The sequence below is a fragment of the Pipistrellus hanaki genome (genome assembly GCF_964339955.1).
Source record: "Pipistrellus hanaki genome assembly, chromosome: 10".
In the NCBI taxonomy this organism is placed as follows: domain Eukaryota; kingdom Metazoa; phylum Chordata; class Mammalia; order Chiroptera; family Vespertilionidae; genus Pipistrellus; species Pipistrellus hanaki.
In genome coordinates, this window is record NC_140512.1 from 30,283,076 (window position 1) to 30,298,110 (window position 15,035).

Here is a 15,035-nt window from a genome sequence, read left to right on the forward strand (position 1 = left end):
ACATTTAAAACAAATATAACACTGCATATATTGTTTCTTACCTTAATGCTATATACCGGATCGTGCAGTTAGCTGTCAATCTGAAGAAAAAAAGGACTTTTTCACTTAACAATGTAAAATATATTTTTGCAAATTAATAGCTAATTAAAATATTTAATTTACCTGGTTAATGGGATTTTTGCTCCTGAACCTCAGTGCAGTGTCAGCACATCAGGGCTGTAAGATGTTACCTTCATTTTCACACAGGCTTGCAAGTTGTCGGAGCCGCGGTAAAGCTTCAAAAGAGCCGTAGGTTGCCGACACCTGGTCTAGTGTCTTAGAAGACACTGAGAGAGAATTTCAGAAGCACATAATTTAATGAGCTAGTGCCTATCAGGAAAAAAAAATCCTGGAAAGGAGTGTAGGCAGCAAGATAAAGATAAGGAAAGGATGGACATATTTATTTATTTTTAAATATATATATTTTATTGATTTTTTACAGAGAGGGATAGAGAGCTAGAAACATCCACCAGCTGCCTCCTGCACCCCCCCTAGCAAGGATGTGCCCGCAACCAATGTACATGCCCTTGACTGGAATTGAACCTGGGACCTTTCAGTCCACAGACCGACACTCTATCCACTGAGCCAAACCGGTTTCAACAAGGATGGACATATTTAAATGTGTTAATGGCAAGGCACATCTGACTTTATTATTTTCACTAATTAGGTATGTATTGTGTGTTTGTATGACTTTTAGCATATAATGTGATTGCTTTGAATATCAGCAGACTTATAGAATTCATTCACTGACAGCTTATTTTCCAAAGATCTTCATTTACATTCTACCTACAAACAATCTTCAGATTCACTGCAGAAACCACTATTTTTTTTTTTTTTTCTGGAGTGGAAATTGCTAACAGTCCACAGAACATTCCATCTGTTCTTCATTGAGGTTTTACTTCTTAATGGAATCAATGACATTCTGCAGGTTTATGTGATTCAGCTAAACTGTTTGAAACCACAGGATTCTTCTGCTGGCCAATGCCTGGAGCTCAGTGAACACAATTTTGAGTTAAGTCTTTATTTCACCCATTCCCAAAGTCATCCTGATGGACTGAGCTTTTTCTGCTATGTCTGTTCTAGACAGTATCAAGCCGAGTGTTAAAAGTTCCCATTGCATTCTCTGCTGCTACTTAAGCACATTCTTCTTGGTTTTCCTCAATTGGATGACTTGCCTTTGACTATGCTAATTATGGTCTTTCACATCTACAGTAAATTGCTTTTCAGAACACCCTCATTGCATGAGGAAGTGAATTTCAGCAGAAGATAAGTGATGTTTTCTTGCTATAGACAAATGCCTGCAGTATTGTGACAGTACAAACACAGTATATCAATCATAGCAAGCGTGCACCAGGTGTTCTGTGATGGTGTGGTGGAGGCACTAAATCACCTCTTTTCCAATACCCTTTGGGTGCAGTGTTTTAAAACACTGGCTACAGCCGAAACCGGTTTGGCTCAGTGGTAGAGCGTCGGTCTGTGGACTGAAAGGTCCCGGGTTCGATTCTGGCCAAGGGCATGTACCTTGGTTGTGTCACATCCCCAGTAGGGGGTGTGCAAGAGGCAGCTGGTTGATGTTTCTCTCTCATGGATGTTTCTAGCTCTCTATCTCTCTCCCTTCCTCTCTGTAAAATATCAATAAAATATATTTTTTAAAAATAAAAATAAATAAAACACTGGCTACATATTAGAACAGTGTGGTGAGATTTTATAAAATACCCATGCCTGAACCCCAACTGGGCTGGAGGTGGTGGGACTCCATTTTTCTGATGCCTTCCTGCCCTAAGAGATAGAAACTAGAATCTATATTTCCACAAACCTCTTGAAGCCACAATTCAGCATGCAATTGTGTGTCTATAAATCAGAATGGCTTGAGCAGCACTAAAATTTGAAACTTTCTGAGGGAAGAGGTATTACAAGTGTGATTTGCTAGTATGGACCTTGGTACAGACATGGCTCTGAACCCTATGGTGCTTGTGACTCCTTGAGCTCTGGTCTTACCTCTTGTGGCTGCAACTATCTACGCTCTTACTAACCAGGCACAAAGTTCCTTATATACCCCCCTCCAATCAACACTTGGCAATATCTAGCCTTTTAATCTCTGCTAGTCAAATAGATTTAAAGCAATTTAAGAGTGCTGCTTTAATTGACACTTCTCTGATTACTAATGGCATCTTTTTCTGTGCTTAGTCCCCCCAACCCCTTCTGTAAATTGTCTCTTATTCATTGAGTTTACTATCTCAACTTTGTTATTTTCAAGAATTCCTAATGTATTCTATTTATTAATACCTTGTTAGCTTAACATTGCAAATATTTCTCATTATATTAATCTGTTATCCTTGTCAATGGTGTCCTTCCCTGAGTGAAAATCCTCTATTTGATTACTCAAATTTAATCAGCTTTTTTGTCTTAGAGTTTATATTTTAAAAATTTGTTTCAGAAGTTCTTCCCTACTTTTAGGTCAGAATGATACTCTCCTACATTATCTCCTATTAACTCTAAGGTTATAGACCCTTGTTTGTTAGTTAGCTAGTGAGATTAAGTAAGACATACTTTTATTTCCTTCCCTAGAGTGAGTTCATTCTCCCACTACCATGTCCTAAACAAACATCCTTTCTCTATCAATTGGTACTGCTAACTTAATCTTATACTAATTCCCTAAAGAGAAATATGTCTGTTACTCCATGTATACATTTGTTTTTTTCTTGCACAAATACTAAACCATTTTTATTATTAGGCATATCCTTGCCCTTCCATTTTATTTTTTGAAAATGACTTAGCTTTTGCATGTACATGGAAAATCTATTGTGGGATATAACATATATACCTTAAGGTTTATAAAATACATATGTGCAGTTATGGAGTAACTAGAGGCCCAGTGCACAGATTCATCCATCGGTGGGGTCCCTCAGCCTGGCCTGCAACCTCTCACAATTTGGGACCCTTGGAGGATGTTTGATAGCCACTTTCAGCCGACCCCTCCAGACCCAATCCAGACAGGAGGTGGCCTGATCCTGTGCGTTGAGCGTATGTCCCCTGGTGGTCAGTGCACTTCATAGTGACTGGTCAACTGGTTGTTTGGTCGTCCAGTCATTTAGGCTTTTGTTATAGAATAGAGGCTTAGTGCATGGGTTTGTGCACCAGTGGGGGTCCCTTGGCCTAGCCTGTGCCTTCTCACAATCCGGGACCCCTCAAAGGATGTCAGATAGCCACTTTTGACCCCTGCAGAAATCAGCAATAACCAAGCACCCCACCCCTTCCCTTTCTGTGACTTTCACTGGGAAGTGATTGGTTTTCCCCCCTTTCCCATGGGAATGGGGAGGAGGGGGAGGAGGGAACTCTTTATTTTCTAGTGAATTTTGCTCAGTTAAATGAAAGTTTTAATGAAAAGTTTTGTAGCAGAGTCATATTCTACTTTTTAGCACATGTAACGCCATTCCTTTAATGATTGCTTAAAGGCTGTCCCTGTGTTTGACCAAGAAAGGGACATTTCTATTTATTTTAATCAAACTAAGGTTGATTTGGTCCTTAGGATAGAACTTTAGGCCAGAACCAAGTTATTTATTTCTGTTCCTTATGGCCAAGTCTATGGGACATTATATAATAAGTGTTTATTAAGAGAAAGTTTAAAGAACTCAAAGGTAACACCGCTGAGGTTCTATCTCATGGTTCAGAGCCAAGCTGATTACACTACTTCAGATTCAGATGTCACAAGAGTAGTTTCCCTTATCGGTGGGGAATATGTTTCAAGACCCCCAGTGGACAGTGGATGCCTGAAATTATGGATAGTACCTAACTCTGTCTGTATGATGTTTGGCAAAAGTAGGTTTATAGTTGTGAGTTTACGAAACAGTTTATTATTGTGCTAGAAGCCTGGTGCATGAATTTCTGCCCAGGTGGGGCCTGGCTGGCCCACCCCGATCAGGGTGGATGGGGCCAATCAGGGGCAGGGCTGGCCAGGGTGAGAGGTCATGGGCAGTCAAACTCCTGGTCAAGGGGACAATTTGCATATTAGCCTTTTATTATATATAGGATTGTTATTTATTATCATATTATTTATTTGTATAATTGTAAACCTACTTTTGCCTGTCCCTGTATAATAGTTTAGTTTATAAATTAGGCACAGTAAGAGATTGACAACAATAACAAATAATAAAATAGAACAATTGTAATAATATACTATGATTAAAATTATGTGATTGGCTTTGGACCAGAATTAGGTAAAATAAGGGCTACTTGAACACAAGCACTGTGATTCCACGTGACAGTCAATCTGATAAGCCAGAGGGTTACTAAGTGACAAAAGGGCAGGGATCATATACAGCATGGAGACACTAGATAAGGGATGATTCACAATCCAGGTGGCCAGGAATGGATGGCTCAAGATTTCATCACAGAATAGCACACAATTTTAAAATTTTCTTTATTTCTGTAATTATTCCTTTAATATTTTTGGATTATAGCTGACCACACGTAACTGAAACCATGAAAGTGAGATCATGGATTAGGGGGAGACTATTCCACATAAAGACCTAGTACAAAGGAAGAAATCAGCTCTGCTTGCAACTAAGTGAGGCCTTCCTGCCAGATTTTCCAGAACCTGATTTCCTGTGTCTGGGAAGAATACAAGTTTCAGGAGGTCTTGGAGAGAGTTTCATGATGCCAATTCTTGCTTTTATCCATGGGCTGGGCATTTGATGAGCAGTGGGTACCAGTGCAAATGGAGAAAGCGAAGGGGGATTGTAAATATTTGAACATTAGCTTTTCTCCTGGGCTGGACTGCAGCAGGCTCAGAACATGACAGTTGCAGAAGGTGATTTTGGCACACAGCTCCCAAGGAGTCCTAGGTGGGAAAGAATCCTGGGAGTACTGGACAAAAACAGTTGAGAGATTTGGCTCATTGTTGGATTGTCACTATCTTGACTTGCAACTTGGTGAATATTATGGAATCTCTCTGCTTCTTTAATTCTATCCATAAGGAAAGCCAGACACACTTTTGGGGTGTTTGTGATTTCCTTGCAGTTCCCCTCACCTTAGAATTAGGGTTTTACTTTGCCTAAACATGGAGACTCTTGGCTTATCAGGAGTCTAGAGCTCACAGTACAGAGCTTTGTGAAACACGGTGCCTATGAGAAGTATCCTGTTGTGCACAGCAGCCACAGTGCTGCCCTGGAGCACAGAGCCCGAGTTGGCATACACGATGCTTATCCTGGGCTTCTCAGACAGAACATCTTGGATGCGAAGTACCTGCCAAGAAGAGATTAATTGTTAGCGCACTATAAGAGCAAACGGCTGCCAGTGATGTTTTCCTTTCCAAATACTCCAGGACTAATATGTTTCCCACAAATCAATAAGCTAAAATTTGTATATCTTCATTTTTTTTCTTCTTTTGATGGTAAAGGTATTAATGTCCTAATGATATCTCTGCAGTCTGACATTAGCCATATCCCTCAATAGAAACACAAGAAGAAGTGAAAAAGGGACATCCAGTTAGCAAGCCAACCCAACCTGGTAACCAGTAGGATGGTAGTTGTCACACCTGGGATCCCTCGCATCAGAGAAGTGGTGAGGAAGCATACCGAATGCATACTTTGAAAAATTCAATCTGACACATCACTACTTCATGCTGTTATTGATCCCACAGGATTAACACACTTTAGGTTGCCAATCAGTAAATATGTGAGTGCTTAGTTTTCCAAATAGCCTGGGTGAAGTTTACTCAAACAGGACAAGATAGGAATTAGAGAAAACCAATTCGAAGTTCATGAGTCATGAGTCTATATCGACCTCTCTTATTAAAATAGTTCAGTTGAGTTTTGGCTTTTTATCTTTAAGGAAAATCCTATAACTTCTCAAATTTGTTACAGGAAAAAATCTGAGCTTGGAACTCTTGTAGAAAACATTAGGCTCAACCAAAAGGAAAGGGTGTCAGTGACTGTGAAGAAAGAAGTCTTATCTAAAATAAACAAATGAGCCCTGGCCGGTGTGGCTCAATTGGTTGGGCGTGGTCCAGTGCACTGAAAGGTTGCTGGTTGGATTCCTGGTCAAGCACATGCCTGGGTTGTGGGCTTAATCCCCAATATTGGATACTGGGTATGCAGAACAGGAGGCATGCATGTTACTCTCTCTCTCCCTCTCCCTTCCTCTCTCTCCAAAAATAAATAAAAAATTTTAAAAAAATTAAAAATCTTTGAAATAAACAAATGATTAAACTTGCAAATAGAGACATGAAAAATATCCTAAACAATTTTCAAATCATCCTATAGATTGCATTTTCATTCTTTTAATGCAGGCGTTGTTGTAGAATAGTTATATTATCTGTTTTGGGGGCACATAATCTGAGGCAAGAGTAGCATGCTATTATGGTAACAATCCCTCAGGCTTTAGGTTCAGGCTGGACTCTTTTTTTTTTTTTTAATCCTCACCCAAGGATATTTTTCCTTTGATTTTTTAGAGTGAGTGGAAGAGAGAAGGAAAGACAGAAAGAAACATGATTGTGAGAGAAACACATCGATTGGTTGCCTCCTGCACATGCCTGACCAGGGCCCGTTTAGGAGCGAAGCCTGCAACCAAAGTATATGCCCTTGATCAGAATCAAACTTGAGACCCTTGAGTCTGCAGGCCGATGCTCTATCCACTGAGCAAACTGGCCAGGGCAGGCTGGACTCTTGTTTTTTTCTACATTTCTTGCTTTATTTATTTATTTTTTTTTAAGCTGTGGCTAATATATTAATAAGAGAAACAATTATTTTTTAAAAATAGTGAAAAACAGCAATTTTGGAAGCAGAAATAATTGTATGTTCTAAGTTATCCTTGGGCCAATTATAAGGCTAGGGTTTGAATCTCAATTTCCCAACTCCCCAAATCCAGATTCAAACATTTTATCTTCTTTCAAACCTTACCATCTCAATGAGGCCTACACTGATCTTCATATTTAATAGTAGGACTTGCCCTTCCCCCTATTCACAGTAGAATTATCAGATCCTTTTTATTCTATTACATTTTTCCCCATAGAATTTACCATCTTCAAATTACTATATAACTTACTATTTCTTATGCTTATTGTTTATTGTTTATACCCCCACCCTAAGAGCAAGGATCTTTCTATATTTTGTTTACTGATATATATTAAGTATGAAAACAAAGTCTGGTATATTATAATTGCCCAACAAATTTTTGTGACTAAATAACTCAGATTATGTCTGCCAAGAACTTGTACTGTACGTATATTTAAATTCACTTGTGATTACTTTATTCTTAATCTCAATGCTATAGAAAATGAAATGCATTATGCTATTGCTTTTAATGTCATAGAAAATCCAATGGCATATGCTATTGTTTTAGAAGAGATGTTAAATAATACAAATACCATCTTTAAAATGAGACATTCTTTAACACTATCATTTAGGTCCTTAGGCCTGGCCTGTGCTCAGGGCCATCTCCCCGGGCTGCCTGCAGCCAGTCCCGCTCCACCAGTCGCCCCACACACAGAGGGCAACCCGCGGCAGGGCGGGGGCCTTGGCCTGGTGCCATCCGTGTCCCCCGCTACCCAACCCCAGTTCCCCATTTGCCATTGGGCAATCAGAGCCTGCCGGCTAGGGAAAGGGACTGAGAGGTGGTCAGTGCACTTCATAGTGACTGGTCAAGCTGTCATTCTGGTCATTCCGCCATTTGGGTCAGTTTGCATATTACCCTTTTATTATATAAGATTAGAATTGGGTGGCAAAATTAATTCTGTTTTGTGGTTACAGTCATTTAAACCCTTTCATTTTAACTTCATATTTGGTAGTGTGAAAGAAGGTGGTTCTGTAGATGACTCTTTTTTTATTTCAGGGCCTATTCTGAGCTTATATCCTGATTGGTAATAGGAATAGCAATCTGGGTCAACATGAATAACCAAGCTCATATTTTTCCAATTATTCCCAGTGGCAAGTATAGCCTTTGCTATGATGGGGCACATTGTCTAGTACTGATGTTAAATTGGTACCTGGTAACCTGAAAAAGTTAATGGGCTATATCTCTTCATTCTAACAAAATCTTTACTCTTTCCATATATACATGTGCTCAGTTCTGGAACATCCCATGTGACCCAGTCAATTCTTCCACTTTGCCTAAACAGCTTGTTGTACAGCCTTGCCTGTGAGCTCAGAGAAGTGTAGGAACTTACTTCTGACCCTGGAGGATCCTTGGGGTCATAGATCAGCAACTTCATGGCATTAGGATGGCATCCTGCCAAAATATCCCCGGTGTCAGGATCGACGATTAAGTTATCCACTAAGGTGTCCAACTGTATTACCTTTCAACAAAGAGGAAACAGTGAAGACGTTCCTTACCCCTCCCCCCTTGCACCAGCTCCTTCTGGATCCTGAAATTATTATTATCTTTTTTTTTTTTTTTTTTTTTTTGGTTGATCCTCAACTGAGGATATTTTTTTCTATTTATTTTTAGAGAAAGTGGAAGGGAGGGAGGGTAGAGCTAGAGAAACATCAATGAGAGAGAGACACATCAGTTGGTTGCCTTCCACACTTGCCCTAACCAGGGTAGGATCAAACCTGCAATGCAATTACATGCCCTAAACCTAGATGGAACCTGCAATGGCTCAGTGCATGGGCTGGCACTCTAACCATTGAGCAACACCATCCAGGGCTAACATTAGTATTTTTAATGGGCTTTGTTACTGGTTATTAGTGGTGTAAGAACACACTCTCACTGTCAATATTTTTTTTTTAACTATTCATGTTTTCTTCATTCAAGGAGCACATTCCCAGGTCAAGCGTGGGAGCAAATGTAAGAGGCCATGTTGTGAGGGCAAGCCAGGGTACTCTTACCTTCAGTCGAGTTAAATCCCAGTTATCATGAATTTTCATAACATGAATGTTCTTAGCCATTACATCAGCTACATAGATATACCTTTGAAGTAAATCATATTTACACAGAAGCAAGTAGCATTAAGAGATGACATTACATTTTATTGTGGAGAAGATGTATAAAAATTCACAATAGTTAAAGTACCACTGCACTGCCATTTTAAACCACAGCAAAAAATAATAATAATAATAATAATAATAATAATAATAATAATAATGATGGAGTGGTATTTTTAATATTCTTGAAGTGCTTTATGTAACTGTTGAATATGAGCTATGGCTATAAAATAATGAAATGTGTTTCTAGATGACATATAGACTCAATCTCATTATTTTGGAATCTTTAAATTGAATGTCTTTAAAATGAATGGAGGTAAGTGGATCTTTAAATTGAATGGAGGTAAGTGGTCCTTTTATAAGACAAAAAGATACTTCCAAAAACTAGTCCTTGGCAAGAAGAATCAGATGACCATGAAGCTCAATCACAATCATTTTTAAAAAGAGGAAGAACATTTGGAGCTGTTTTCCACAGGGATCATCTCTATTAATTATTTCAAATTTATATATCAACACTCATAGTACTTTGCTTTTTAAAATACCTACCATTTTAAAATTTAAGAGTTTTCTATAAAACTGCATGCTTCATAAAAAGTGGTGTGTGTTGTTTTTTTTCATAGAAAATTCTGCTGCTGAGAATCAGTAAGTCAAACTTATACAACTTAATGTCCAATCTAAGTCAGTATAAAGCCTGACCATACCTGATCCCTGCACTCATATGTTGACTATTTAAGCTAGGAAGTAACCTACCTCTTAAGGGAAGGAGTCCACTAATGTCAAGGTCAAAGGGTAGAAAAATTATAAATGAGCTTGCTTACTTTTTGTCTAGTGAGACTGTGATCCCATTGGCAGAACTAAATCCTTCAGCCACCACTTTGACTTCCTTTGGACTATAGAAAAGAACATAAGTCCACTGAAGATCTAAGAATGTCTCTAATAGTGTCAAGAAGTGGCTGGTAAAATAGTGGTCTCTGGTAGCATAGAACTGTTCTGGTCCAAGAACCACGATGTCATTCACACTAAAGTGGAGAGAGAGAGAGAGAATTCTAAAATAGTGATTGTTGTCAAAAATCACCAAATCTCTACAAAGACCAACATGTTCGTCATCTTGAAAAAGTACACATGAACTAGTATGAATTTTAAAAATCCACAGAAAGTAAATGATTTTTCATTGCCCTGATTTTTTTTTTTAGCCACTTGTTATTCTCGTTCCTCTCTTTTTGCAGAAGTCATTAAAACCCAATAAATATACAAATAAGCTTCACTCTCCAAATCTTTGAACTTGTAAATGTTTATAATAGTGCAGTTTGCCAATGGTGCTGGTTCTTCTCTTTCTGCAATTAGGTTTCTCCAGTGTTAGGCATGGCCGTGCGACTAGCTTTGGCCAATGAAATGAAGGGATTGTGTGTGGCTCTCAGATGGAGGACTTTAAGAGCTAGTTCATGCCCCACCATGCTTCCCCTACTCTTTTATAGTAACCAGCAACTTTCCTGATGATGCATAGTGTGGTTCTCCTAGGGTCCTGCAGGAGGGTAATACCAAACTGAGTCCCCATATCACCTGCATTAGAGGCATAGCATGAGTAAGAAAAGAAAACTTTATAGGGAAGTTAGGATTTTCTTTTCTGCTACTTTAGCATAACCCAGTTCATCCTGACCTTATTTTCTTTGAGTAGGTGAAATTGTAGTGGCTATTCCTTCCATTTGTGTTCTTTAATACCATTACATTTTTTAAATAAAGTAAGTCTTACTGTTACAACATAAAAAAAAAAAATAAGTCATTTTCATTTTGGAAAAGTAAAAAAGAAGACAATGACTTGAAAATGTAAAAAAAAAAAAAAAAGGTTAAATCTTTTTAGATTAGATTGGTAAAGAAAACTGGATGAATCAGGAAAATATTTTTAGGTGTTTTTTTTAAAATATATTTTATTGATTTTTTTACAGAGAGGAAGGGAGAGAGACAGAGAGTTAGAAACATCGATGAGAGAGAGTCATCGATCAGCTGCCTCTTGCACACCCCCTACTGGGGATATGCCCGCAACCAAGGTACATGCCGTTGACCAGAATCAAACCCAGGACCCTTCAGTCCCCAAGCCGAAGCTCTATCCATTGAGCCAAACTGGTTTCAGCTATTTTTAGGTTTTGATGTGTAATGACTTTTCCAAGGTCATCTTTCAGGTCTCAGCGTGAGCATTCCTTCCTCTCAAAGGTATTGCCTGACTCCATAGGTTAAATTGAATTCTCTCAAGAATGGCACCTTGTTCTACTCCTTAAAATGCTTGGTCAACATGGGTATCAGAGCACTTCTTAAGGTTCTCTTTAGATCCTCTTTAGAGCCTGACTTGCCCTGTTCTAGTTGGCACTACTTCAACCAGCTCTTCAAAGGATCTGGCAGACTTTCCACAGTAGGCTTTATGGTGCCTGTGTGGGTCTCTGGCTCCCACTTTCAGGATATCACCAGGCATGACTGGTTCAGGTACGTAGTGAATAGCCCTGAGGCAAACCTTTGACTAATGGGAGATAAGGCTGGTAGAAAGTAGGCTGGTTTATTTGCTATGACTGTCCCCATATGAGTTTCTAGAAGTGCTGCCATAACAAAGTGCCACAAACTAGATGGCATAAAACAAAACAAATATATTATTTTGTAGTTCTGGAGGCTAGAAATCTGAAACCAAGGTGTTGATAGGACCATGCTCCCCCTGAAGTTCCTGTGGTAGAATCCTTCCTAGTTTCTTCTGGCTTCTAGTGGCCCCAGGCAATCACTTCAATCTCACATTCCCATCTTTACCTGGCATTCTCCCTGTGTGAGCCCACCAATATGGAGGGTGCTAACTAATAACATGTACCAATGATCCTATTTCCAAATCAGGTCATGTTCTGAAATATTGGGGTTAACATTGCAACATGTCTTTTTGAGGGAACACAATTCAACCCATATTACTCCCTCTTCCCTGCCTTAACCTGTTCTCTCACTTTTGCATCCTGGGATTGTACTCCCTAATCAAGTTGTCATGTATGGAGTTTTCTCTTAGGCTGTGATTTCTGAGGAACTCTTCCTGTGAGGTCATGTTATTGCATCTAAGCCTCACAATCACCAGTGTGGTGAATCAGACCAATAAGAGAACCTCATTTTGCTCAGAAAATTAAAGCACAGGTTAAGTGATTTGTCCAGTTTCCCAGTCACTCCATGGCAGTCCTTGTCCCCACTGTGCCTCAGAACCCAGCTGCCATGGCTTAGTGGTTGAGCATTGACCTATGTATGAACCAAGAGGTCATGGTTCAATTCCCGATCTGGGCACATGCCCAGATTGTGGGCTTGATCCCTAGTGTGGGGCATGCAGGAGGCAGTCAGTCAATGACTCTCTCTCATTATTGATGTTTCTATTGCTTTCTCGCTCTCCCTTCCTCTCTGAAATCAATAGAAACCTATTTTTTCAAAAAAAGAGAGAAGAGTTCAGTAACTTCAGCTAATCTCACTTTTTCTGCCCTCTGCTTTTGTTGCTCCCAGATTGTATGGGAGAGGTCCATACATGATGTTGAGAAACAACAAAGACAAGAAGGTGAACTTCCATTTATTTTCCCATTTTTCTGTCTCATGAAAAGATGAACCTCTACTGTTTTGGAACCTGTCTTTCAGCGTTGAGTCCATTTTATAAGACAAATTCTTCATTGTTTGTTACAGCCTTGAAACAGGCAACCTATCCACTAAAAAACATACTATTGTTTTGCAACACAATAAGGAAGATGTTTAGCATTGCCCTTGGGAGCACAGCTTTGAATTCAGACAAATCTAGGTTTACATGCTGGGTCTGCCACTTACAAATTATGTAACATGAGCAATTTTTTAATCTAAAACACCAAGTGTCAGCTTACTCATGCCTGTTATTGAAGGCTGTTTGAGAATTAAATTAAGTATTTTTGTACAAGGCCTGGCCCAAGAGCGAAGCTTGAAAAGTGTGAATTTTTATATGTGCCCACAGGCTTTTTTTCAAATTCCACCTTGACACTCTCATTGAACAAAGGAATAGCCCATATCTTGAGGTTGGTTGTAACACCCAGTGGGTGTGGCTCTCAGACACGACCTACCAGGATAACTAGAAATGGGTATAGGGGTTTAAAGAGAGCCCCATAGTTAGTATTGCATTGCTGTGAAATTAGAGCTGGGAATCTAATTGAGCACTTTTCATAGGATTAAAACGCTTTTAAGAAGTTGGGAAATATAAAGACATTCAATACTAATACAGCAATTTCTAGTGAGGTGCTGGGCAGTGTCACCATGGGAACCTTTAGAAAGCTTCAGAAAACAATGCCACAGAACAATCTTTTGAGGAAGCCTGCTGAACCCAAGCAAACAAAGCACACAGCAGAGGCGCAGAATAAATAGAAGTGCAAAATACTTTAAATCCATACCTTTGGAGAAGTTCGTGTTCTATAGTTTTCAGGTGAACCAGAGAACGTTGTTGTGCCTCAAATTTAAATATCTCCACAGTAGACTTCATGTGGGGATGATTCACAACATAAAGGTACACAGTGTGGTCTAAGTGGGAAAAGGCATAATTTCCCATAAGTTTACTCCTATTGCAACTTTTATTAGACTTGGTGTGCAACTTGGCCACGTTCAAGAGAAAAGTTTTTCTCATCCATCTTGCCTTGGATTCCCACAGTCCACTCAATAGGCAAGTTAGACAAATGCCAGTATCGCTATTTTATTGAAGAAATTGAGACTCAGAAGGGGGACTGATTTGTCAGCAATTTTACCATCACCAAGTGGCAGAGCCAAACCCTAATGTTTCCACATAGTCTCTTCATCCTCACCTGCATTCCCCTTTTTAACAGGGAGGTACAGAACTACAGCGGTACATGGACATGATATGGTTTCCCCAGATGGCTCTTCAACAGGAGAAGTGGATGCAAGCAAACAAAGCTTTGCTGAGAATTCTTTTCGGTGGATATTTCCCACATTGCAACACACGTTTCAGAAATGCCAGGGCTGTGTGAACATCTTAAACTAAGCAATATTTCCCAGCTAGAGAATGAACTTTTGATGCAAGCCAACCACCTGAGGCTGCAATACCAATATTTAGTGAGCCTAGTGTACATGGAATGTAAACATGAATGCACAAGGAAACAGAGTCAACAATTGTGGGTATTAACTCAAGAGTGTTCAACTATCTGCTTTCATATTGGACCGTGAATGGCTATGAACAGGATTGAGGTTGAGACAGGATTTTATTTTGGGACAATAAATCACATATACGTGTAAACATTCTATAAACTATAAAGCAATACAAAATTGTTATGTGACTGATTATGTATAATTACCTTTTAAAGAAGGACTTGCTAAGCAAGCAGATATATAGGGGTGGGCAAATGCAAACACACACATACTTACTTACTTACTTACTTACTTACTATAACACTAATCTTGGCTCTTCACCCCTGGGGGAGTGAATCTAATCTTCAAGCTTTTCTTAGAATAATCCTTCAATGCCTAAACCAGGGGTCTTCAAACTACGGCCCGCGGGCCACATGCAGCCCCCAGGGGAGTCTGATCCTGCCCACCAGGTTTTTTGGGCAGTGAGTCCAGCCAAGGTGTTACAGTAGGAATTAGTAGTTCATATAATCCGGCCCTCCAGCTCTCTGAGGGACCGTGATCTGGCCCCCACTTTAAAAAGTTTGAGGACCCCTGGCCCTAAACCTTACTGGAGAGCTGGCTCTCCTGCAGGCAATACCAACGCACATCAGAGAAGGTGCTCTGCCCTCTTACATTCTCCTTAAGGCACCACACCTGGAGGAGAGAGCAGTAGGCTGAGCTAGTCTTCCAGACCACACACCTGTTATCATCAATCAACAGTTTGTTTCTAAGGGAGCCGGTGTCATTATATCAGTCCAGCAAATTTATACTTAACAATACATTGTAGTTCCTTAGTATTTGGAAGAATTAAAGCACCATTTCTTTAAACATTCTGAATTGTAATTCTTCCATTTGGTCTTCCCTTTAGGTAGTAACCATTAGGGTTATGGTGCTTTATAGATTCACTGTTCTTATTTTCTACATGTTCTATGGACCCAGAGG

The 15,035-nt window shown here is 39.5% G+C and overlaps 1 protein-coding gene across 4 annotated transcripts in view; it reads right to left on the reverse strand.

Moving 5' to 3' along the window:
• Positions 1-4,442: 4,442 nt before the first annotated feature.
• PON3 (paraoxonase 3) overlaps positions 4,443-15,035 on the reverse strand; it is a 60,051-nt gene continuing 49,458 nt past the window's right edge. For all 4 annotated transcript variants that reach the window (XM_084896706.1, XM_084896705.1, XM_084896703.1 and 1 more), the window contains 5 exons: positions 13,370-13,496; positions 9,779-9,979; positions 8,865-8,946; positions 8,204-8,332; positions 4,443-5,283 (listed from right to left, as the gene is read on the reverse strand). In XM_084896706.1, the coding sequence (XP_084752832.1) occupies positions 5,125-5,283; positions 8,204-8,332; positions 8,865-8,946; positions 9,779-9,979; positions 13,370-13,496 (698 nt within the window). In that variant the 3' untranslated portion in view covers positions 4,443-5,124. The remainder of the gene's footprint in view (positions 5,284-8,203; positions 8,333-8,864; positions 8,947-9,778; positions 9,980-13,369; positions 13,497-15,035) is intronic.